This window comes from Chelonoidis abingdonii, chromosome 1, assembly GCF_003597395.2.
Source record: "Chelonoidis abingdonii isolate Lonesome George chromosome 1, CheloAbing_2.0, whole genome shotgun sequence".
NCBI lineage: Eukaryota > Metazoa > Chordata > Testudines > Testudinidae > Chelonoidis > Chelonoidis abingdonii.
The window spans coordinates 4,133,504-4,158,862 of NC_133769.1; the positions used below are offsets into that span (position 1 = coordinate 4,133,504).

Genomic DNA, 25,359 nt, shown 5'->3' on the forward strand with positions numbered 1-25,359 from the left:
GGGCCACCCGCAGTGCATCTGCTGTCTGAGGGAGGGACATGTTCCACAAAAGTGTGCCCACTGCCTCGCCTGAAACCCAGAGCCTGAAAAGACCAGGCCATTAGATTAAAACTTCTCCTCATGGAGGAATCTCTGTAACTGGCATCGGACTCGGGTCTGGACTCTTCCCTGGAGAGGCCCTCACCCTCTGCCAGGTTATCTGCTAATCCTCACTCCCCATGTCCCTTGAAGAGAAAGTCATCTCTTTCGGATGAAAAGAAACAAGCTCCCTCCTCACACTTTGAGGCACAGCCCACCAGAATACTGTCCCCGTTGAGGTCTGTTGCCTCAATCTCATGTGACGGGACACAGCTCCAAGGCCTATCCAAGTACTTCCGGTACCGATACAAAGAAACAGTCTAAAGACCCTAACTGGGCAAACCTACAGCCCTAGGTGGTGTTTCCTGGTTTTGGGGAATGTGAGAGGTCAATTTCAGGAGCTATGGAACTGACAAAACTGTCAGCCTTGGTGCCCTTTCTGACATGAGGAAGCTGTCAGCATCAAGTAAGCCCTTGGCAGTATTGAAATCATAGACTATCAGGGTTGGAAGGGACCTCAGGAGGTCATCTAGTCCAACCCCCTGCTCAAAACAGGACCAATCCCCAGACAGATTTTTGCCACGCATCCCTAAATGGCCCCCTCAAGGAATGAGCTCACAACCCTGGGTTTAGCAGGCCAGTGCTCAAACCACTGAGCTATCCCTCCACTGGCAAAGTATCTGGCGCCATCTACTGGTACTATGAGGAAATACACCCATACGCAGGCACTGAGGATGCTTTTTCCCCCTCCACAAGATTTTAGATACCCTAAAGACCTGCTAGTATTGGACACTCCTGAGTCTACACTCCTTCTGTGTGACCTCCCCTCACTTCCACTCTCCTCTTCAGACTCACAACACTCATCCTTTTCTCTCCCGAGGACAGCACCTTCCTTTCCCACCACTCTCTTGTCTACCAGACAGATCACGCCTGATCATCCTCACTATCCATAGTCTGCATCTGGTCCACAGTCTTGGCATGGACCACCATGGATGCAGCCACATGTTCCACACCCTTCATGCTGGCCATATTGGCACCTTTGGGCCATGTACACTGCACAGTTTGGAAACGCTCCCAGGAAGCAAAGCCGGAGACCTACACCTCTCTCTTCTCCATTTGTCTCTCATCCACTGGAGGTTGAACCCCCTGTCGGTAGCATCTGAAGAGGAGGAACAGGAGGAGGTGAGCTCCCAAACATTACTTTTTTCCTCCTCCTTCTCCCCTGACAAGGCTGTCATGATTCCACTCCATACATCTTCTGACGACTTCCGACATTTTCAAGGTCTATTCTGCAAGATTGCAGACTCCCTGCAAATTCCTGTTGAGGAAGTCAAGGACGAGCAGTATAAGCTGCTTGATATTCTCCACACATCCTCTTCCTTCAAGATTGCACTACCGATCAGTGAGGCTTTTCTTAACCCCACAAAGATGCTCTGGCAGACCCTGGCGAAGGGTGTGTAATTTCTTTTCTTGCACCTCATCCCGAATTCTTAGGTGATCAGTGTGTGCAAGAGAGAGGCCATCAGTACCAATCCCATTCTAGCCATCCAGACAGAGACTGGAAATGCCTAGACTTATTTGGATGCAAAGCATATTCATCAACCACACTCTATTTTAGAATCTCGAACTATAAAGCTCTTATGGTGAAATATATAATTACTTGAACTTCTCCAAGTTGGAGCACTTCTGCCATGGACCTACCTGAGGCCAAGAAAGAGCAATTCCAGTCCCTAAAATTGGAAGGAGACCTCCTAGCCCGTATAGCACTACAAGCCTCATTAGACTCTGCAGACATTGCTGCCTGCTCCATCGCGACTGTTGTGGTCATGAGGCATGCATCATGGCTCCCCCGCTTGGGTTTTCTGAAGGAGATACAAACCATGGTAGGGGCCAGAAACAATTCCCAGACCACATGGATGACTCTTTGCACTCCCTTAAAGACTCCTAAGCTACACTCCGATTGTTCAGAGTTTACAAGCCAGCGCTGAAGAGATGTGCAGGGAAGTATCATTTCCCCCCGCAGTCCTGACCAACAGCACTATGACACCCAGTGCTGAAGACAAAGGCCTCCTACTGTGCATCCCACCGAAGCAGCAATTTTAAAGGTGTGGTCAAGGCCCTTAGAAGCCTTCCCCTAATCTAGTCATTCCCACCATCTTTGATGATCCACCATTTGGCAACCGACTAGCCCTGTTTTTCCCATCTTGGAGACCAGTCACTTCAGACAAATGGATTCTAAAGATAAAGATCAGAGCAGCTGCTGCAAAGTGCTTGTTATGGTTATGGAAGTATTTTGCAAATTTAAAACAATTAAGCCCTTTATTTCTGCAACACTGAAGTCTTGGCTAGGAGGTGCATCAAATGAGCACTATAACCGCATGTTGTTAGCTTGGGACTCTCTCTCTAAATAATTCTTCTCATCTTGGACTTGGTACATTTGCAGCATTGTCTGTGACCAAGCTGCATAGTACTAGACATTTGAATTTTTTTTTCACAGTTTGTTATAGCTTTTAATGCTGCTACTTGTAAATATTTCTGCTGTATGTGCATTTCCTGATGTATCAGTTCTTTCTGTAAGGAAGACATTCCCTTCTTCTGTTGTCACAGAAGCGCGACTACAACAGGATCATTGTGGACATTGCTCCACCCATCAAGACTCAGGTTACAATTTTACCCTCTAGACCTTTTGCACACTGCTCAATTTCTCTTTCATACACTTTATCCAGCAATTTGCCTGTGACATCTGTCTGTTAGGTGGACTGTATCCGGTATGGTAGCCCCAGTGCCCTAATGTGGATAATGCATGGCCTCCTAAACCAGGGATTAGAGTTCGAGTCCATCTGAGTGTGTCCTGAATGATCGAATTTTTTTTCTTTTTGGGGGGGAGGGATAACTGAGTGGTTTTGGAGCATTGACGCTGCTAAACCCAGGGTTGTGAGTTCAATCCTTGAGGGGGGCCACTTAGGGATCTGGGGCAAAAATCCAGTACTTGGTCCTGCTAGTGAAGGCAGGAGGCTGGACTCAATGACCTTTCAAGGTCCCTTCCAGTTCTAGGAGATTGGTATATCTCCAGTTATTACTGTTACTTAATGACTGAACCATGTCAATCATATGGAAAGGAGAGTGTGTTGCATAAACAAACCAGGCAATTTTTTCATCTATTACCTTTTTGTAAACTGCTGGCTCTTATCACAAACTTATTTCTGATGGTTTCTGGATGATAGATTTTTTTTTTCCTTCCTTTTGCTACAGGCTACATACTGTGGGTATGTGACATACGTGATATGACTGAAACACTATCATTGGGAGATAACTCTGAAACTATAGAAAATGATGGTGATCTTGAAGGTGAATAGACTTCAGAATCCTATATGTTGAGGATGGATTCTCCTAAACAAAATAAGTCAATGCAGTTATTAGTTATTATTACCATGCTGCTCATTTAATATTACTCATTGCATTCACTGATACTCAGTACTACTTTAAAGGTGAAATTATAAAAGGAAGATCTGCCTATTTCAGCTATTTATTTTTTATCACAACTGCATCTGAAATGATAGTACCATAGAGAGACAACTTTATTTTTTGGTCAAACATGAGAATTCAAGAATAGTCCAGAAGGAAAACAGCAAGTCCTTAAGAAAGTTGTATGAAATAAAAAAGTTTACCAACCTGAGGATCCTGCCTGTTCAGACATGTTCTCCATCATCATCATCATCATCATCATCATCATCATCATCAACGCAGCTTCCTGCTGAGAAGGAATGCTTTTCATGATGTTGTTTCATTTGGGCAACCAGGCCTTGCATTTCTTTGTTGCACTGTTTGCGTTTTGTACGCACTCCTGTCTTACCCACAGGTAGAGGAACTTCATTAAAATATTCCCAAACTGGGTCTCTTTTGTGACCTGGTGCCATTATAAGTTTTTCCTTCTAGTGAGAGAATGGTATGGTAGATCTCAAATCAATGAAGGCTACACTCGGAAAGACCTCAAGACTTCTGGAATATGCTGTTTTTACTGCCTGTCCTTCCCTTCTCACATTTATCTCCAGACTTCTTCTCCTTGCCCAGATCTATTCTGCCTGCAACAATCTTCTTTCTATTCACGGAACTTTTTGAAACTTTGCACTTTTAGAGAGAGGTAAAGGATTGACTCTGTGTCCACAAATTTGCAGAGGGACAACAGGGTTGCGGTCTGTTATTTCTCACCTCTATATATTATTTATTTATTTGAAAACATTTTTTATGTTAACGAGCATGTTATCTCTGGAGACACAGATCCATAGTTTGAGAACTGCAAAACTAAGCATCTTTTAGACTGAGCACTGAGTCCCATTGGGTAGATAGAAAGATTAACCTAAATAGTGTATACAAAAGCCCCTGGAACCTCATAAGATTGGGTACCTAATCCATGAACTATTGGAACTCATTTACAAAACTTTTCTTAAACATGACATGAATATATTGTCTCATACTATAGAATTAGAATTTCTAATCCCTATTCCATGATGAGATATCTTTGAGCTATAATGTATCTAATTAAAACTATCTTTAGACAGGTTTTTTTCCCTCAAAAAGCATTTTATCAAAAAAATCCAATTGAAAATAAAAATGACTTTTTTTATTTTTAAAAAATCATTGATTTTTATCCACTCTGTCGGGCACCCATAGAGACATCACTCAGAAGAAGAGAAGATTACTTAACTTTGTGCTGTAACTGAGGTTCTTAGAGATGTGTTTCCCTGTGGAGGCTCTACTGCGCTCTCCTCCCTTCTGCTTTGGAGCCCTAAACATATGCTCTGTGTCAGAGAAGGAACTGGAGGAGGTCAGAACCCGCAGTGCTATATACACATCCCGCTCACAGCTTCACATGGGGGAGGTGCACATGTGCGGTCTAGTGGCCACTGCTGATGAAGATCTCCAATCCCAGGTGCAGACGGTGCTGCCACACCTACAGTGGAGCACCCATAGGGGAACACATCTTGAAGAACCTCAGTTACTGTATAGGATGAGTAACTTTCTCTTTCCACCTCTGAATAGTGCCACATTTCTTGCTCCATTGTAAGTACCTCATGACAACATTTTTCACAACAGATTTCTTAAATCTTTCATTCTCCTCTTTTCTATCTTCCACCTAGTGGTATCCAGTCAAGGGCTTGTTCAGTAATGTGGTTTTTTTTGACATCTGTACAAAATGCCCAGACCTCTTCAGTCATCTTTATTCAATCTCTGTCTGTTGGCCTGTCCTTTGTAACACATCAACATTAAGTTACTTTATCCCACCAGTGGACAGCAAATATTCTCCATGAACATCTCTGGTGGAGTGTCTTAAGTTTCCAGTTGTGAGCTTCTAGTGTTGGCCAGGTTTCAGAAGCAAATAACAATGTGGGTATCACATTGTCCATCAAGGAAGTGGGAGATGTACACCAAGTTTTACATGGCAGAAGTCAGACTAGCAGAGTCTATATACCCAGAAATATATACTATATACTATACCCAGAAATATCTCACTTATTGTAAGTCAATTTGGTGGGCTGGGAATCAAACTCTTTGCATCTGGAAAGGGTAAATTAAGTGCCCTGCAGCCCCTTGTCAGGACCCTGGAAATTAGGTGGTGAATGATCTCTCACAAAATTGGGCAAAGTCCTTGCTATGTTTTCCAACACTTTTCATTGCTCCTCAGGACAATACAAAAGATAAGAACAAGAGTGCAGTAGTGAAACTTTTTATATCTTTCTGGCTGTACTTTCAGGCCTCATTTAACCTAACATTGGATCTTTGGATGTCTCAGTCTCAGAGAGGAGGTCTGTTTGTTGCAGAACTAGTCAAGTTTAAAATGAATATTTGGCAGAAGTGATTATTGCTATCATGGATCCCAAAAGAGAGAAGGCAACAAATAAAATAAATGTACTGGCTAGCGTGAAGCCCATAATTTAACTGCCATTGGAAACAAATGAAACATAGCCTTGTGTTCTTCCAGGTTTTTTTTTTTATTGTGAGTGTATAAAAGTGTCCTAGTAAAAAGGTCAATAGGGTAATGTTCTTAGCATGTTCAGGAAAAGGAAATGTTGTACAAATCCTGACATTAGATGCTTCTTTAGGGCATCAGCCTTTATTCCAACCCTGCAAGGTCATAGAGCCCAACCATGAGCCCTTCTCTGTTCCTGTCAGCACTACTGAGATTGAATTCCTTCAGTGGGTATCCTATTTCCTGTCCATTAGGACAGGCCTCCCATAGGCTCTGATTTTCAATCAGATGACTTTTTTAAATTTGAAGTTAGGAACTTTTTCAAACAAGACCCGATATTGTATTTTGAAATCAGACAGGTAGTCTCACAACCGTCGTAACATTTATTCCTTAAGTAAATTTAAGAAATATTCCTCCTTTGGTTAAGGACCAAAATCCTGTCCTTAGGAGACTGACTGTTTCAGGGCACAAGTAATCAAGTATCCTGTATTGAGTTCTTTGTAATGCGTAAATTGACCACATTCTGCATATTTGTCATCCAGTCTAAGCCAATGCTATTTTCTTTCTTCTGACAGAAGTCTGCTCCATGCCGTAGTGCCCATGGGAAGATGGAAGAGATTTTATATGTATTTTACCATGTTGTAGATGAGCCTGCTTCCCACTCTGGAGGCACACTGCTGGCACATCTATTGTAATGTGTCTGTGGAGCTTAGCATGAAGAAGAAGAAAACTCTGAAAACTTCCTTTCTTCGAGTTATAAGGTCCAAAGATCTGGTTCACCCTAGAGACAAATAGATCATTCAGAATAGAGATGGAATTAAGGATTTGGATCTGTTGTCGTTAGGTGAAATTTACCATGCTCTGCAGTAGGAGCAATTGTGCCTTTTTCCTGCTGCAGCCCAATGTCTGATGGATCTTACTCTGTCCCCAAATGGAAAGTAGGTTAGAGTATCATTGTAGTCAATCTCTGGACCTTATTAGTCCGATAAAGGGAGCTGTTGGGTAAGCATGGCTAACTTTTCCTATTCTTAATGTTCAGCTTTTTGCTTGCAAAAGCAAGGGAGCTGCAAGCATTGTGTGATCTGGCTTGACTTAAGTGGGAATTACATGGCTAAAACCTCACTGTCTTTTTAGAAAATTTATCCCTTCACTTTACTTCTGTGATGTTATGAGTGTAATATAGTATCTCATTGAAAGGTGACAGAGCCAGAAAGAGTTAGTTAACTCACAGGCTGACCGAACCCAGGAATGAACTTTAGAGACTTGTTAGGAAAATATGTAAATGAATAGAGCTTTGAAATGCAAGTCTGCATTTTTAGAGATAGAAGGGTAGATGTTTGCTTATATCACAAGACCTGAACAAACAAGTCTTGTCTATCGCTGTAGCTTTGATTCAAAGATCAAAAAAGGAATATTAACATTTAGGAAGATACTTGAGTGAAATAGTACTATTGTCTGTGTGTCTCTTTTGAAGGTTGTGGTAACCTGTATCTGAACTGTTTGATGCATAAATTACCCTGTGCTAATTGCCAGGATGTTTGGAAGGAGGAGTTAAGCCTATTGTTTTCTCAGGCCGAAAGGCTGTTGGAAATATATAAGAACCCTAGGACATGATCCTGCTTCATCTCAAATCTGCTTTGGGTTTCAAGAGAGCGAAACCTTAAGCCATAAGGATTTAGATCACCAGTCATTAACTGAAGCCACCCTGAATATGAACATTGGACTATAAGCTATGGACTATTTCTAAAAGGACTTTAGGTAACTAAAAACTCATTTCTGCCACGTATCTGAACCTCAAGAATTGAACTCAAGTCTGTATGTATATTGATCTTTTAACCAACACTCACTCTTTTCTTTTTTAATAAATTTTAGCTTAGTTAATAAGAATTGGCCAATAGTGTGTATTTTGTGTAAGATCTAAGATATAATTGGACCCCTGGGTATTTGTCTGATCCTTTTGGGATTGGAGGAACCTTTTCTTTTATATGATGAGATAAGATTTTCAGTAATAGTTATCATATCTGACTTGTGTGTCTGGACTGAGGCCTGGGGCTGGGCACTTTAAGGGAACTGCGGTGTTTGAACTTCTAAGTAACCAGTGAGGTACTGTAGAAGCTGTTCTGTGCTGGCTTGGTAAATCTAAGTATTGGAATAACCACCAGCTTCTGGGGTTTGTCTGCCCCTTTTTGTTTTCAGTTCACCCTGATTGAGTGACCTCAGCTGGCTCCCACGGGCAGCACTGTCAAACTTCTACATTGTATGATGTGTTTTTTTTCCCCTGGTCATTTTACTGAAATAGGTTTGATAATGTTTGGGGGGGGAGGGGTTTGCGAAATAGCTGCTGTTGTTGCATGTCTGATTTAATGGATTGCAGACGGACACATATCTGACAGTTGAAGCATGGATGCCATGACATCTGATGTAGACTTCCCTAGGTGAACTTGGTAGGTCTCTGTATGTCTCAGTCTCCTAATATGTAAAATGTGGATAATAGTGTTAACTGGCATAGTTGCTGTGAAGGGCTTTGAGATCCTTAGGTGAGAGGTGCTGTAGAAATGCAGAAGGAGGTTGTCATAGCGTTCCTACTTAGATCTGAACCTTAGAGTTCAGAAAATAAGATGCTGTCATAAATTCCTCTAAGCTTAATTACCAGCTTAGATCTGATAGTGCTGCCACCAGACAGGAATCAGTGCCTGCCTCACTCTGGTCTCCCCAAACCTTCCCTGGGGGACCCAAGACTCAGATGCCCCTGAGTCACAACAAAGGAAATAACAACCCCTCCCCTTGTCTCCTCTTTATTTCCTCCCCGGCTTCCCCTCCCTAGATAACACTACGAGTACCATTCAAGTCATTTGAAATGCAAACACCGAGAGATCAAGTTTTTTTCACCCTCAGTCAAGAGTCCCTGGCAAAGGTAAGTTTGAACTCTGACACAAAGAGATTTTCCCTCCCCCTGTTTCCCTTCCTCCCCACCAATTCCCGTTTGAGTCTTAACTAGGAAAAATCCAACAGGTCTTAAAAAGAAAGCTTTATATAAGAGGAAGAAAAGACATAGAACTGGTCCTGCTATCAAGGTTGACAATATACAGGATCAATTGTTTTTAAAGAAAATGAATAAACAGCCTTTACCCAAAAAGAATATGCAATTAAACATTTCCAGGCAAACTTACACACATGTAAATACAAAAAAAAAAAGCAAGCTTACTGTCTTTCTACCTTTGTACTTACAACTTGGAACAGAAGATTAGGAAACTTGAAGAGAGGAAAGCATCTTCTCAGAGCCGAGAGCAACAGAACACAAAGACACACACCCAGAAGTTCCCTCCCTTGAGATTTGAAAAATCTTGTTTCCTGATTGGTCCTCTGGTCAGGGGTTTGGTTACCCCTTTGGAGGTGAAATAAACATTAACCCTTAGCTATTTGTTTATGACAGAGGTGTTCTTCGTATTGGAATACAAACCTTGTGTGTGTAATTTATGCCGTACAATAACTGAGAACATAAAATAATGTTAAAGCGGTTGGTTCTAAATCTCAATCCACAAGAATTCCCTTTAGTACTTAACATTTACTTTCAGCCAGTTACAACGGTGATGTGACAGGATCACTTATATGCTTTTTGTTTTACTTAATGAGGTAATGTGACTGGAAAGCAGTACACGTTGAGTTGGTCAATATTGTATAATCTAATTACTTTGCTGAATTACCAACTATCAACTTTTCTTTTTAAAAATGTATAGCAAGCAGTCTTGACTGCTGATTCAGCATTCACTCAGACTTCTACATTATTTCTTCCAGAGTATAAATGAGCAGTGCGAGATTTTAGTTGCTTGCTTTTTTTCCCCTTTTCTGTTGCAACATCTGCCTCCATAAGCAAATTGGAGTTTACTTCTTAAACATATAAGCTATTAGACTGAGCCCGCCATTTTAGTGTAATTAAAATTTTCATTGTGCAATGTCTCTTTATACAGAGTTCTTCAGTTACTAGACTGAACTGACAGTGTGATCCGTAACTGTGTATCTGAATATAAATCACAAGTCTGAATATTTTGCTTTAGAATAGTTAGTAATGTAAGTCATCATTGAAGATTTAGTTAGTGTTTGCTCTCATTCAGGTAAAGTTTGTACTGTATGCCAGTAAAATGAGTTCATGATGTCAAGGAAGAAAACTACTGTAAGTTGATGCAAGCAAGTGTTTGACATATTAGGACAGAGCTGACTTGTATTTGTTTCATTAAGCTCCTACAAGCCACCCAATTACATAATGCAAATAAGTGAAGTTTACATTACATTAAAAGCATACTACTTTGCTTAAAACTCTGATGAATTTAAATAAGTTGGGAGATATTTAATTTTTTTTGGTAAATAAAACTTGATGCTGCCTTTGCCTCCACATCATGGTCAACTCCAACAAGTGTTTCAAAAAGCTGAGAACATTTTCAAGTAACTACAGGTATGCATGGTGAAAAGTATTTTAGATCATACGAACTAAGGTTGGGGCAGTTACTGTTTTCTTGCCAGCTCTCCTTAGTTTCTTTTAGCCAATATCAGTTATTAGAAATGTCAGTATATCATAATTTAAAAAGACCTGGAGTTGATAGAAAACAGCAGATTAAAAAACTGTTTGCACTACAGTATGGCAGCAAATAGAGCCATTGTGGTTTAGGATTGCTTATGCAATGACTTCTAATCATGGAGCAGGTATATGGTATAGACTTAGCTGTGGAATTACTGTTCCTGAAATATTGTGTTCATTTCTGGGCTGCTCAGTGTCAGAAAGATGTGGACACATTGGACAACAGAAAGATTTGGGGGGGGCTTGAAAAGTTCTCTTTTACAATGAAAGGATAGGAGGTAAACAGTCATTAAGCCAGGCTATACCTCAGAGAGAACATAACACCGAAGATGGGCAAATAATTTTGCAGAATGAGGCATGTTAATACAAATTAAGACAAAATGAGAGAGAAAATGTAGAATGAATATCAAGCATATCTTCCTGACAGATATGTAACACATTAGATTATGAAATAGTCCGAACTGTTTTTCTTACAAAAGCTGCAACTCAAATAAATCAGTGCAAATATTTCCCAAGCAGCCCATATTTTGAGTGATATACTGATGTTGTTACTAGGTCAAAGGCAGAGAGAGTGACTCACCTACAGCCACAAAATTAAATACTAACAGAGCCAAGAATAGAATCAAGGTCTCTTGACTCCCAAGCCTGTGCACTTATCAGGTATATGATTCTGATGCTTCTGAGTACCTCTACACTTCTGTCTGTCAGTAGGAGAGAGAAACATTATGATCCTTCTAGTCATCCGGAGAACAGACGATGGCACAGAAGTCTTCCCTTGGATTTCATCACTAAACCCATGATGTGCCCATAAAGATGATCTTCTAAATTCCACTAGTTCTTTATATATACGCTTGTTCTAAGGTCCAAAGGACATGAGAAGTAGACTAGTTGAAAGTCTCTGGATAAAGATAAAAGGGGAAAAAAACGTGGGCAGTTCATGGTAGGGGTCTACTATAGACCACTGAATGATTGAGAAGATGTTGATGAAGCATTTCTAGAACAAACAGAAATATCCCCCCCCCCCCAAAAAAAACAAAAACAAAAAACAAACCCAAACAAACAAACAAACCCCCAACAACAAGAAGAGCTGCAGGGACTTTGACAACTTTTAGTTTCAGAAAGTGGAGGAAGTAACCAGGGGTTAATCATTTTAGGCTTGATTCTGACCAACCTGAAGGAATTGGTTGTGAATCTGAAGGCTGAAGGCCATTTGGATGAAAGTGATAACGACTGGATAAATTTCATGATTCTAAGGAAAGGAAGGAGTGAGAGCAGCAGAAAAGGGATAATGGACTTCAAACAAGCAGACTTTAATAAACTCAGAGATCTGATAGGTAAGGTGCTGTAGGAAGAAAATCTAAGGGATAAATAAGTTCATGAGAGCTGGCAGTTTCTCAAGGAGACAGTATTAAGGGCACAACTGCACATTGTATTGATGTGAAGAAAAGATAGGAAGAATAGTAAAAGGCCAATATGGCCCCATTACGAGCTCTTTAATGACCTGAAAACAAGAAAGAAATACTACATAAAGTCGAAATATGGACAGATTGTTAAGAGGAAATGCAAAAGAGTAGTGCAAGCCTGTATGGACAAAATCAGAAAGGCTAAAGCACAAAAAGAATTACACCTAGCAAGGTACAAAAAGGCAAGAAGAGTTTCTTTAACTATATTAGGAGCAAGAAAAAGACAAAAGTAAATAACAAATTTATTTGGGCATAAGCTTCTCTGTGTGTCTATATATCTCTTCCTACTGTATTTTCCACTCCATGCATCTGATGAAGTGGGTTTTAGCCCAAATAAATATGTTAGTCTCTAAGGTGCCACAAGTACTCCTGTTCTTTTTGCTGATACAGACTAACACAGCTACCGCTTTGAAACAAAAGGAAATGTAGACTCTCCTGTAGCGCTTCATTCACTTGGAGTCTGTACTCCTGCTACAAAAAGGAAACATTTTAAACCTCAACTATATCATGATCCTCATTCCACCAGAAGCATCAGTGTGCCCCTCGGAGGAGATCAAGATCTCTTCAAGGCCAGGAGTGATCTTCCATGGCAGCAAGCACTTCTCACCAAATAACTGCTACATTGAAGCAGTCGTTTTGACTTTGAGGACAGCATGCCAACAATATTTCTTCACTTAGGATTATACCCATTCCTCTTTTACCGCACTTGGGAAGACATCACTTCAGACAAGGGGCTACTCAGCATGGTAAAGGAGGAATATGTTATACAACTCATTTCCCTACCCACCCTTCCCATCCCTTTTTAGGACCCTTCTCACGAGACCATGTTACTTCAGGAGCTATGGCCCCTTCTAAAATGGAGAGCGATAGAAGAAATTCCTTACCAACAGAGGGGAAAAGATATTTTTACCTGATACTTTCTGGTCCTGAATGAATCTGGGGGCCTCTGCCTCATGGTATATCTAAGAAAGGTGAATTCATCCAAAGAATCAAGTTCAGATGATACCCTTGCTTCTCTTATCCCTTTCTTGGAGAACATAAGAACGACCATACTGGGTCAGCTCAAAGCTCCACCTAGTGCCGTATCCTGTCTTCCAACAGTGGACAATGCCAGGTGCCCCAGACGGAATGAACAGAACAAGTAACCATCAAGTGATCCATCTCCTGTCACTCATTCCCAGCTTCTGGCAAATAGAGGCTAGGGACACCATCCCTGCCCATCCTGGCTAAAAACCATTGATGAACCTATCCTCCATGAATTTATCTAGTCCTTTATTGTACCCTGTTATGGTCTTGGCCTTCACAACATCCTCTGGCAAGGAGTTCCACAGGTTGACTGTGCGTTGTGTGAAAAAATACTTCCTTTTGTGTGTGTTAAACCTGCTGCCTGTTAATTTCATTGGTGACCCTAGCTTTCTGTGTATGAGACAGAGTAAATAACACTTCTTATTTACCTTTCTTCATACCAGTCATGATTTATAGCCTTCGTCATATCGCACCTTAGATGTCACATTTCCAAGCTGAAAAGTCTAATCTTATTCATCCTTCTCATCATGGCAGCCGATGTCATAACCCCAGATCATTTTTGGTCTCCCTTATCTGACCTTTTCCAATTCCAATATATCGTTTTCCTGAGAATGGGGTGACCATATCTGCATAGTGTTAAGAATGGGGCTTCCTCTGGATTTATACTAGAGCAAACATATGATATTGTTCTGTTTTATTATCTGTCCCTTTCTTATGATTCCCAATATTCCTTGCTTTTTGACTGCCACTGCCAATTGAACTGGATGTTTTCAGAGAACTATCCACAGTGACTCCAAGATCTTTGTTGAGTGGTAACAGCTAATTTAGACACCATCATTTTATATGTATAGTTGGGTTTATGTTTTCCAGTGTGCATTACTTTGCATTTATCAACATTGAATTTCATCTGCCATTTAGTTGCCCATTCACCCAGTTTGGTGAGATCCTTTTGTAGCTCTTTGTCATCTGCTTGGGATGTAACTATCTTGAGTAGTTTTGTGTCTATAGTAGGAAGAGAGCCTGAGAAGTCCTGGTATAAGAGACCTTGGTATGAGGCCTGAGCTAAAGCAGTGGGCAAGTTTTACTGATATAAAGCAAAGTTTTCAAAAGTCAGGCTGCGAGCAAACCTCAGGCTCTACCTGCTTGCAAGTTCAGAGTCTGGCAAGAAGTGGGCTGATGTTGCAGAAAGACACATTTCTAAGAAGTGCTAGGCAGAGAGTACTCACAAACAGATTCCTGACGAGTGGTACCAGCACAACCCGATATCAAGGATGGTGCAAAAACATTCCTCAAGGATAACAGAAACACACTGACCCCTCCTAAAAGGTAAGGAACTTTTCCATTCTCATTGTAGTATCCTCATCTCCTTCATCCTCAGGGGATCAGCTGGAGCCAAGATGCCCCTGAACAAGGCCGACAGCACCATCAGGCAGCTGGTGAGGAAATGGCTCTACCTTCCCCAGAGGGCCAGCACCGACATCATCTACATTTCCCACAGGCCAGGCGGTGCCAGCGTACCTTGGATGGGAGACCTGTGCGACGTGTTGGTGATCACCCATGCCTTCCTCCTCCTGAAGTGCCCAGACCCGACAGTGCGGAGTATCACAGATGAAACTGTACAGGCCGTGGTCAGGAAACGCATCACCAGGGCCCCCTCTGAGCATGATGTCGCCACCTACCTCAGTGGCTACCTGGAGGCTGAGTTTGGGAGAGAGGGAGGAGACCTGTCCTCTCTCTGGTCCTGTTCCCGCAAAGCCTCAAGACACCTCGAAAGAGGATCAGCTGCCACTAGAAGTGGTGCGAGGAGTGCCGGGTGCTGGGAATACTGTTGCCGTGCATAAAGACCTCGAACCACGCCATCGTCACCCCAACTGCCAGAATGATGCAGGAAAGGACTCTCAAAGACACTATGCACTGCCACTACACTGAGAACTTTAAGTGGAAGTCAGACTTGGGTAAGGTGTTCCAAGTGTCCAGCAAGTGGGATGCCAGCAGACACTTCCTCCCTGGGGCAGCTTCACCAGGTTCACTGACTGGCAGTTCATCCACCGTACCCGATTCAACTGCGTTCCCCTCAGTGGAGCTGTCTGCCACAGCAACCGGAAGAAGTACCGTAGGAAGTGCGACTACGCCAATGAGACCCTGCCCCACATCCTGTGTGAATGCAAACAGCATTCCAGAGTCTGGCAGCTCCATCATAACGCCATCCACAACTGGCTGGTGAAAGCCATCCCACCTTCCCTGGGGAAGATCACCATTGACTCTGCCATTCCCGGGACAGACAGCTGACCGACCCCACATTGTCATGACCGACATAGAAAAGAGAGTCCTCATGGTAGGCGTCATGGTGCCATTTGAAAACAGGTCATTGGCCTTCCATGAGGCCGAGGATGGAAGGTTTCAAAGTTCACTCTGCTGGCCCACTCCCTGAGAGCCCAGAGCTACGAGGTCCACGTACACACCCTGATCATAGGAGCCCTTGGTGTGTGGGACCCCAATGAGCCGATGCTGAGAGCGTGTGGAGTCGGTAAACACTACGCCCGGCTTACGAGACAGTTCATGGTGTCTGACACCATCAGGTGGTCCAGAGACATCTATACGGAACACATCATGGGACACCGCCAATACCAGCTCGAGTAACCAAGACCGCTGACCAGGGAAATAACCCACTTCCTTCCCTGACGAACGAAGGGACACATCCCACCCATGTACTCATTCACTACGTTGATACTGACTTGGACTCTTAATATATTCCGTGGGTGGCGTACCCGAGCCCACTTATCCATTGATGCTTTAAAAACTCCCGCACCCCAATCTGGAGCTATGCTGGTTGTGTGATAAGTATGTATCTTGTGAACTTTGTAACCGATAGCTGTAATCCCTCATAACTTGAGCCTGGCCCCAGATGTACAGTACCTTCCCTCTTAACTTGTATATATTTAATTTTAAACATTTACTTTCATAAAGTTGAATGTAACAGCAATTAAGTTAAGCCATCAAACAACTTATCTGGGAGATAGAAACTTATTATTTAAAAGGTTTAAGGTAACTGACTGTCTGCTCTTTGGAAAAGGAGATTAAGAGGAGACAACATCAAGGAGCGTAATTCTGCCTAATGCCAAATAGCAAAAATTAAGAGACATGAATATGAGTTAAAAATCCCAAGCTTTTAAAAAAAAAAAAAAAAAAAATCAAGCAAATGGCAGCTTCTTTAAATACAATAATTAATATGTGAAATATACTATCAGCAGTGTAATGTATGAAAAGAGGAGTCAGGTCTTTAACTGCAGAGCGTAGAATACAAAACAGGTGATTGGGGTGTGTGGGGGGCGTTAATCTTTAATCTCTGAAAAGTCTAAGTGCTGCTTTTACTTTCTTCAGAAAAAAGGAACTGTTAAGACTTCTATTTTGACACGTCTTCTCTTTGTGTGAAACAATAGTTCTGTAATCTAAAGGAAAACTGGTGTGTGTTTTGACTACATCATTGATTGTGTGATAGATTAAATGCACTGATGCTGCTGGAATAATTTGGGGGACCTTGGGAAATCACTTAATGGAATTTGGTCCATGTCTGCATAATCTTTTTGCTGGAGTAATTGAAGATGCTGCTTAATAAACTTTATAAAAACTCCCAGTTGGTTGATGTGTTTCAGAGGGTTGTATCTGAGCAGAAAAATGGCACGCATTCCGTCTTCTTCCCCACCATCCCCACTCCTCTTAAACATTTTCCTTGGGGAAGACTTTAATGTACTGTAATGCTGGTGCCTTTCAGAAAGTGACCCTGTGCGGTTTGATTTGTTCTCTGCAGTTCCCTTGATAACACATACGTTCAGTGGAAATTCTGAAGCCTCATTTCCTTCTCTGTTTTTCAAATGCCTATTTAAAAAACAGTATTTGATATTCCATTACTGGTGATGAACTTGTAGATATTGACTTTTGTGTTTGGTATGAGAATATATATATCAAAAGCAGGTGTTTTTATTGTCTAATCTATTTTAAAATGTGTTTACATGTACATGTAACGTATACATGCATTTTTATAAAAATATTGTTGTAAAGATTTCCATTAATTTTATGGCTTGTGACATTACATTCTATTCATGTTGAGAATTCCCTGGGACTAATATAATGCATGATTAAGTTCCGAAAACACAAGTTCAGGAAATAATAATACTTTGCACTTAAATAGCGCCTTTCATCCGATGCTCTTAAGTCACTTTCCAGATGAGTAAACTGATGCACTGAGTAGATGTGAGCTGCCCAAAAGTAACAAAGTGTATCAGTGACCGAGAAAGGAATAGAGCTGAGGATTCTTGAACAAGAATTCCTTTTAAAAAATGTGTATACTGTATATTTGTTTAAGCATGAGATTTTAATTAGTTTTTGTCCCTGCCAGCAGGTATATGGGATCTTGGGGAGCAATTACCACAAGGTGGGGTGCCAATTAATTTCTTTATTAAAGGAAAAAGGAAGTGGTGGGAATTTAACAATAAAATACGAAGGGATGGGGTGTATAGGGTCTTTACAATAGACAATGATGGGGGGAGTTTCTTATTGAACAGTGTAGGGAGTTCTAACAGTGGGGTTCAGCACAATGGGATACAGTACAGTCAATAAGCAACTTAACTTTATATAGGAACAATTCTAGATACAGTGTGAAATGCAAAACGTACCAAAAAGAAATGCAAAATAAAATGGTAGCTTCTATATAAAATGGTTAACAATCTTAGATAGAAGTATAAGTGGTTGGTGGCCTTAATTACAATGTAACACATGGGTATTAATGATATCGAAGTATATTCAGCATATGGGTGAATAAGTGAAATTATTGCAATGTAGAGAATACTGACTTAGATTTTGAGGCTGGAAGTAGCAGAGTGTGCCTAAAACTGGGTTAAGGAGGCGGGGGAGGCGGAAGAGGTGAGTGATATAGGGCAACTTTGAATGAAGGAAGAGTGCGGCGTGAAGCAGCGAGACACTTTGAAGCCCTGCAGAGAGTAAGGACAACGGGCTAGAGAGAGTTCTAGCACACACGGGCGGAGATATGAGCGGGGAAAACGACAAAGTATACAGGGGGAGAAACAGCAAGGGGGTTTGGGAAGTTGGTGGCAGCAGGAGTTTGTAGACACGAGAGACATGGAGAAGCACAACGGGGGGGGGGACCCTGAGAGGGGAAAAACAGACAAAGTTATACAGGGAGAAGCAGCAAAAACCTTATCGATCTTAATCCAACAACTAGGCAAGAACAACAAATATCACAATTCTATATCAAACTATAACAAAATCACAATTAATCAAAACAAACACAAACTATACGGAAGAACAGAACAGCAAACTTAACAAGGCAGGTGAACTTACAAGCTTTAAATCTATACCGAGCACAAAGAAAGGAGGTGAATTTACAGCTCTATAATACTAACAACTAAACTTATTAACTAAAACAAAACCTCTATGGTGCACCTTATGTTATGGGGAATACAAGAGGGCAGAGTGATATGTTGCCCAGGGATGGTGCCTGCAGCATGGAACACAGCTTGCAAGCAAAGAGCCCTGAGGCAATACCCAAAAGGAGAGATCTTAGCAGCGGCAACAACCATTTATTTTAGCACCAGAAGTGCGAGCGGAGTTTAGGAGATTTTAAGACAATAGACAGACCAAAGGTTTACTTGAGTCTCTGTGCTGGGAGGCTATTTTTTAGCCAGCAGCTAAAATAATAAAATGAAAGTATAGGAGAGTTTTCACAGTATGGGTTCTTACCAGGCCCAAAGGAAGCAGCAGAGGTAAAAGCAAGCACGAACATCGGAAAGCCCCTAGTTACTGTCTCAAAATAATACAGCGGAGATCTCTCAGCAGCATTCGTCTTAATCGTGGGTTTTTTTTTTTTCAAAAAACGGGGGTACGCTCAAAGAAATAAAACATGAGCGGCCGAATGACCCCGGCCTCAGAACCCGCTGATGCAAGACCAAGGCATTCAATGGCAGTGAACCTTTTCGATGTTAAATTTTAAAAAAGTCTGTTTTAAAAGCAAGACTAGGCAGTTTCCCCACCGAGTACTTGATTGGCTCCTCTGAGAGCGAGAGAGAGAGGAGGCAGGGAAACTGTAGGTGAGCACAGAGAATGCCGGCAGAGCCTGTGCAGTAGGTACTCAAGAAGCACATGAGGCCATAATGACTCAGCCCCAAGATCTTAAAAACAACACCATAAGGCTCTGATAAGCCTGGACATTGTCCTACCTACACCAAGAAACCCAGGTTTAACAGGTGAAACAGGACTAACCTTTGAACAGGGCAGTGGCCTTAGCACAAGTGGCCATCCCTTTTGAGATAGGGCAGTGCTTTGGTCACAACTGTAACAGCCAGGGAGGGGAGGCCACAGGAGAAACAAAAACAAAATGGAGGTAGGGGAACAGCTGTAGAAAAAATGTATATGGGGATAAGCTGTAACAGACAGTTATATTACTTAATTCCTTAATTTCTGAAGGTAATGCTGTTGACAGATTTGGGTACGTGTGGGATGCTGAATCTTATGTACTATATTGAGAAAGATGATACTGAATGGTGGTTTGGGGGTATATTGCTAGGTGTGTGGCTGTAATGTATTTATATATGTATATATAAATCTGTGTGGGTGTATATATATTTATTATATTGTATGTAATATTACTCTTATTGTGGTGTATATATTATATGTGTGTGGTGTGCATATCCAATATGATGCAGAAGGTTATATGTTGGGATTAAATCTAAAATTGCAATATTATAAGTTCTGGTAATGATTAATTGGATAGGGGCATGAGCTCTAAAGCCATAAGAGTTTAATATTGTCATATACTACTGTACCTTCTTGATGGGATGAAATAATGTGTTTGTCCATTCAAGCATTTGACGAATATATTTATCCATTCTAAATTCTTCACCGTTTTTTCAGTAGATGAAACAGAAATCAAAAGTAATACGTGGATGAAATTGCGCACAAGTTCTGGAGCGGGAGCGGGCTGCTTCAAATGAGCATATGACTAGACAGCCCATTCTTAGAGAGAGAGCTGCGACAGAAAGAGAAAAAAAAACGCCTGGAAAAGACACCAAAGCATTTGTAAGTGCATAAGTTTTTATGTAAATATTGAAGTTTAACAACAATGTCAATTTCAATAAAATTTTCAATGCTTGACAAACTCTCTGAAAATGTAGAAAGTAGAATGTTTCTATCCTCTCAGTAGTGCTTTTTCCTCTTATGCAAATACGGTATATCAGTCAATTCTTCTTTTGCCTCTGTAATATCACAGTCCTTAAAAGAAGCGCTGGTAAAACCATCATGTCTTTTTTTTAAGTGCACAGAAGGATGTCAACTTTTTGGGAGAGAACTTTTAAATGTAAGAGAGCATTCACTCAACTAACTCAGATGCTAGCGGACTGATTCATTTCAGTAATTAAGTGTTCAGAGGATTGGTTAAGATTATGTGATACAAAAGTACTGATATTTGTACAACATTTATTGTACGTGGTATAATAAGGTTACATTACACATGGGTGTTATTGGTTAAAAATTGATACGATTTTAAGAAATTTTCCAAAGACATAGACGCCGATCTGGGGGGCTCTGGGGCTCGGATCATCCACTTGGAAAAAATGGGGGGTGCTTCAGCACCCATTGGCAGCCCCCGCAATCAGCTCCCCCCCCCCCCCCCGTGCCTCCTGCCCCTGGTGCCCCCATCAAAGACACTCCCTCTCTCCCATGTGACTCCTCCTGCCATGATGAGCTGCCTGTTGTGATGTGGGAAGCAAGGACAGGGGCGCACTAGGGGAGCGCCTCTGCAGAGTGAAGAGTCAAGCAACCCAGAAACTTGAAAGGATGGCACCTCTATCCTAAAATAATTTTTTTAATTTTTTTCCCCAACCAACTTAATTAACTGAGACCAAAATAATGATGTTTATATACGTTGTTGATTTTTTTTATGGTTATTGCCCTTAACTTCAATACCAGTTATGAAAGTCTGATGAAGACCCCCCCCGTATTTTTTCCCATCAGAACTGATTATATAAACCTCTCTGAATGACATCCCACAAGTTGTAAAAGGTATAGCAGGCTGTTTCCTCTGAAAATGACCACCTTAGATTGCTCTTGTTGAGCCATTTCCAAATGTATGCGCATTTGTAGCTTCCACATCAATCACTGCAGTTGCCTTGTAGTTTCAGGAGAAGTCCTCTGACAATTCTTTGAGCTTATAAAGCACCATTTATACAAAAAAAAAAAAAAAAAAAAATGAGTATATAGCAATGAAAAATGTGTTTGCCAGATGAAAAAATCCTAGCTCATATCTTGAAAGGTTATCATTCTTGGTCTACACTCATATGAGCCAATCCCATCTGAAAATCATTCACTTCTCATGTATGGAGAAATAACGGTACATAGCTAAATCTTCAAAATAGCCCTGGGAGTACTATCTTCCTTTCTGAAACTATAAAAAGATGGTGTCATAAACAGATAGTAAGGCGTTAAGTTTCTTTTCCGCTGTGAAAGGTTAACAAAGGAACAAACACCTGACCAGCAGACCAATCAGTCATCGTTTTCAAAGTGAGGAGGAACTCGTCTCTGGTTTTGTGTCTGCACTGTTTGTTTACTCTCGGCTACTGAGAGAGACTTTCTTTTTTTTTTCTATCTCCAACTATCTTTCTACCCTTCTTTCCCAAGTTATGAGTCAACAAAGGAAACAATTATGGTTTAGATATGTGTATTTGTATTACTCACTGTGTTAGGCTGCTGGAATGTTTCAAATTGATATCTTTTGATCAGGACTGTTTATTCATATTTTCATTAGAGCATATCCTGTATTTGTCATCAATTGATGCGAGTTTTAATATGTATGCTCCGTTTCTTTCTTATATAAAGCTTGTCTATTTTAACTCTTGAGGTTTATTTTCTCTGGTTAAGGCTTAAGAACAAGGGACTGGAAAGATTTGGTTAGCAGTGAGCTAAGTTTGAATCATATGCCCTCCAGGGAGAAAAGGGGGGGAAGACGGTAACATGGCCCTCTCTGTTTTGCATCAAGGTAGTTAAACCGTATCGCAGGATACCCAGGAGCGGAAGCTGGATTGAGATAAAGAGGAACAAGGGAGGAGTTGATTTCCATTTGGTGTGAGACCCGGGTTTCTGAAGTCTTGGGGTCACCCAGAGAAGATTTTGGGAGACCAGGAGTTTATCAGGTACTCAGAATCCTGATTGGTGGCAGCAATATCAGATCCAAGCTGGTAATAAGCTTGGGGGAGTTTCATGCTAGCTTCTCAGTTTATGAACGCTAAGGTTCAAATCTGAGTAGGAAGCTACGACAGATGGTCAGCGCATAATTGAGAACCTTTGAAGTACAGCTAAATACACACATTCATGTTCAACCCATGTAACACGCTTTGCCAGTTGGAGTAGATTGTCTGTGCAACCTTGCATAAACCAAGAGATATTTCTTGTTCTAGCTGAACAAAGCTTTGGAGGGTGTTTTGCATGGGCTTAACAGGCTTTTTGTTTTTCTTAACTTATTTGATTCTGTAATTCATTTATTCATCCTCTTCAAAGAGAGACATCACCCTTCCGACCTGCAAAAAACAAAACAAAACCTGATACCTGCATGTGGAAAAAAGCCTATTTTCTCAGAAAATTCTGAACACTGAGGCTTTTTCTTATTACAAATTTAAAAAACAGGTTTTTTGCAGAAAAGTCACTTTTCATTCTTAGGTTTCACTTAGCCTAGAATGCATCAACCACATCTGCCCGGTGAAACAATCAAGAACTCATTGTTGATTAATTTTGTATTTACTGGCTGGAGGGTGAGGATTTGTTTCAAGCTGAGATGTAGCTGCAAGGGAAGATGCATGCATCATTTGTTAGGGAGGGAGGGAATGGAATAATGTAATGTTTAAAAATCCTATGCAATCTTTTTTCATATGGACCTTTATTCAGAGAATCTCACTGTCTTATGGTGGTGCATGTAGAGGCAGCCTATCCAATTGGCTGTGGCACAGATTTTGTGCTTGGGAACGGAAGTCAGCTCTCTGACTTCTCTGCCAGTGGCTTAGTGTGTGATTTGGGCAAGTCAGGTAACTTCTCTGCACCTTAATTTTTCAGTCTGTGAATTTTTGAAGCATGTTGAAAGACCTTTGTGTGAAAAATGCTGTGTTAGTGCTTAATTGTTGTTGTTACTGTTGTAATTCATTCATTTACCTAAATACTGTCAGTAATTCTTTATTAAGGAGCAAAGCAGCTATTGATCTGTTTTAGTTCCCTGATAATCTAATTAATCTATATAATATAACATAACAGTTAATCTAAATAAATGTAAACTGTCTAAATGTGTGGCTATGGGCAATCTACTGTGTTGTCAGGTACCAAGTAATACTCACTGTCCTTTAATTTTTTTTGAAGGCCATTACTCTCTTTGTTTGCTGCTGGTCAGTTTACTCTCTTGGCTCTGTCTCTCACACCTCATATTTAAATGTTGGTATTATCATTCATCCAAATTAAATTAGAATCTCTTTGCAGCAGACACGTAAATATGGCCCCTGCCTTAAAGTCACATGAAAACCTCTGACACTATACAAGTAGTTTAACTCTAACACTAACCTTTTTATCTTTTCTTTAACTTGATCTGGAGTGTAAGAACCATGGGACAAGTCTTTTCATGTTGTTATTTGTAAATCATTGCACATGCCTATGGTGCTATAAAAAATGAATGTCCATTACTGATCCTTAATTGTTTTAATTGTGTAAAGAAAACATAAATGTTATGCTTATGATAGAGGAAATCAAGTTCTTTCCCCAGCATTTTCAACCATTTTGGTTGAGACCCCTTCTCATAAGATTACTAACATATGTTCCTCACAGACTGAGGGAATACCTAGGGGGCTCATCTGTACTCCAAATATAGTTTCAAAAGTTCATTGTCTTACTCCTAACAGGATAATTTCTACAGTTTTTGTTTTTTCCCTCCAGCTAATCTATCAGCATTTTACTCAGAATGTAAATAGGCGTTCGTTGTGACCGATACAATACGCAATATGCATATGACCAAGCAGAGTGAAATAAGCACTTGTCCACCCCTACCCAGCCCGGAGTATGTGGATTACCTTTTGGTGACCTGTAATTTTGTGTGTGTGTTTATATATAATAAACTCTTCACATATTTTCTGTACAAACATCTCGCAATGATTTGGTGAATCCAAGGAATCCTTGTATCTCTATATACTCCTTGCCATCTGGTGGTTGTCACTGAAGAGGTCCTTGTATCACAGCATTAAATAATTTATCCATTTTTAAATGATAATACTTCTGCTGTTTATACTTTCACAGAAAAGGGATTGCTGAGTGCTGTGTCTGTAATTTTTGGTCATTTTAACCTCTCTCCTCAGCTGTTTTAATATTCAGTATTGTGGTAGCACCCAAAGCGCCCCCCCACCCCACCCCAGTAGTAGGGGTCAGTTGTGCTAGGTACAAGCACATGGGAAAACATTAAACCCTGCCTTGAAGAGCTTACTGTCTAATTAATACAAGATGCAACAGATGACTACAACAAACAGTTGGGGAGAAGGGAGGAAGAGGAAGATGGTAATAAATCCATGGTGATGTAGGCTCATGTGGTTACTCAGACTTGCTTTGTGGACAGTTGGAGAACTTTTTAAAAAATTATCCTTTGTAAATCTCCTATGTAAACCTGTGCTCTATCATTAACATTAATGCCACCCTCCAGCATTGCTCACTTTGTTCTTAACATGTCTTCCTCCAGTATCCAGGACCTTACCTCTCCTCTTCCCCAAATTCCCCTCTGCTTTTGGACTTTTTTCCCATTGGTGGGGGCAGATGGGTGTGAAGAGGGCAGGGCAGGGAAGAGAAGTATTTTGTTTCCTCTGGTGTTCTATGAGCTAGAACAGTGTTTTACCCCAGTGGCTGGTTCTAAGTGCAAATAGAAAACGATACTGTAACATCAGGATATGTTTCTACGGACACAACATTATGAAGAATCAGAGCAGGCTGTACAGCGAGGACAGAAGGACGGTGAAGAAAAGTGGCAGCATGTGACCTCCAGAAGAAGAAAGCGGAGCGTCCATGTACCAGCAATACAGATACAGGTGAGCAATCGTTTTCATGTTCTCTCCACAGGTACTAATGTGGAGAGTGGACTAGATGATGCATCTGAGGGAAGGGAGCAGGAGGAGACTCCACCAATTGGAAGGCATGAGATGCACTGTCCTAAGGATGGGGGTTTCACG

General features: G+C 41.0%; 1 protein-coding gene across 1 annotated transcript in view; it reads left to right on the plus strand.

The window, feature by feature from the left end:
* The window catches only part of CHCHD3 (coiled-coil-helix-coiled-coil-helix domain containing 3), a 279,219-nt gene that overhangs the window by 68,421 nt on the left and 185,439 nt on the right, over positions 1 to 25,359 (plus strand). The window contains 1 exon segment of the mRNA XM_075063733.1: positions 20,039 to 20,200. Within this exon segment, the coding sequence (XP_074919834.1) occupies positions 20,039 to 20,200 (162 nt within the window).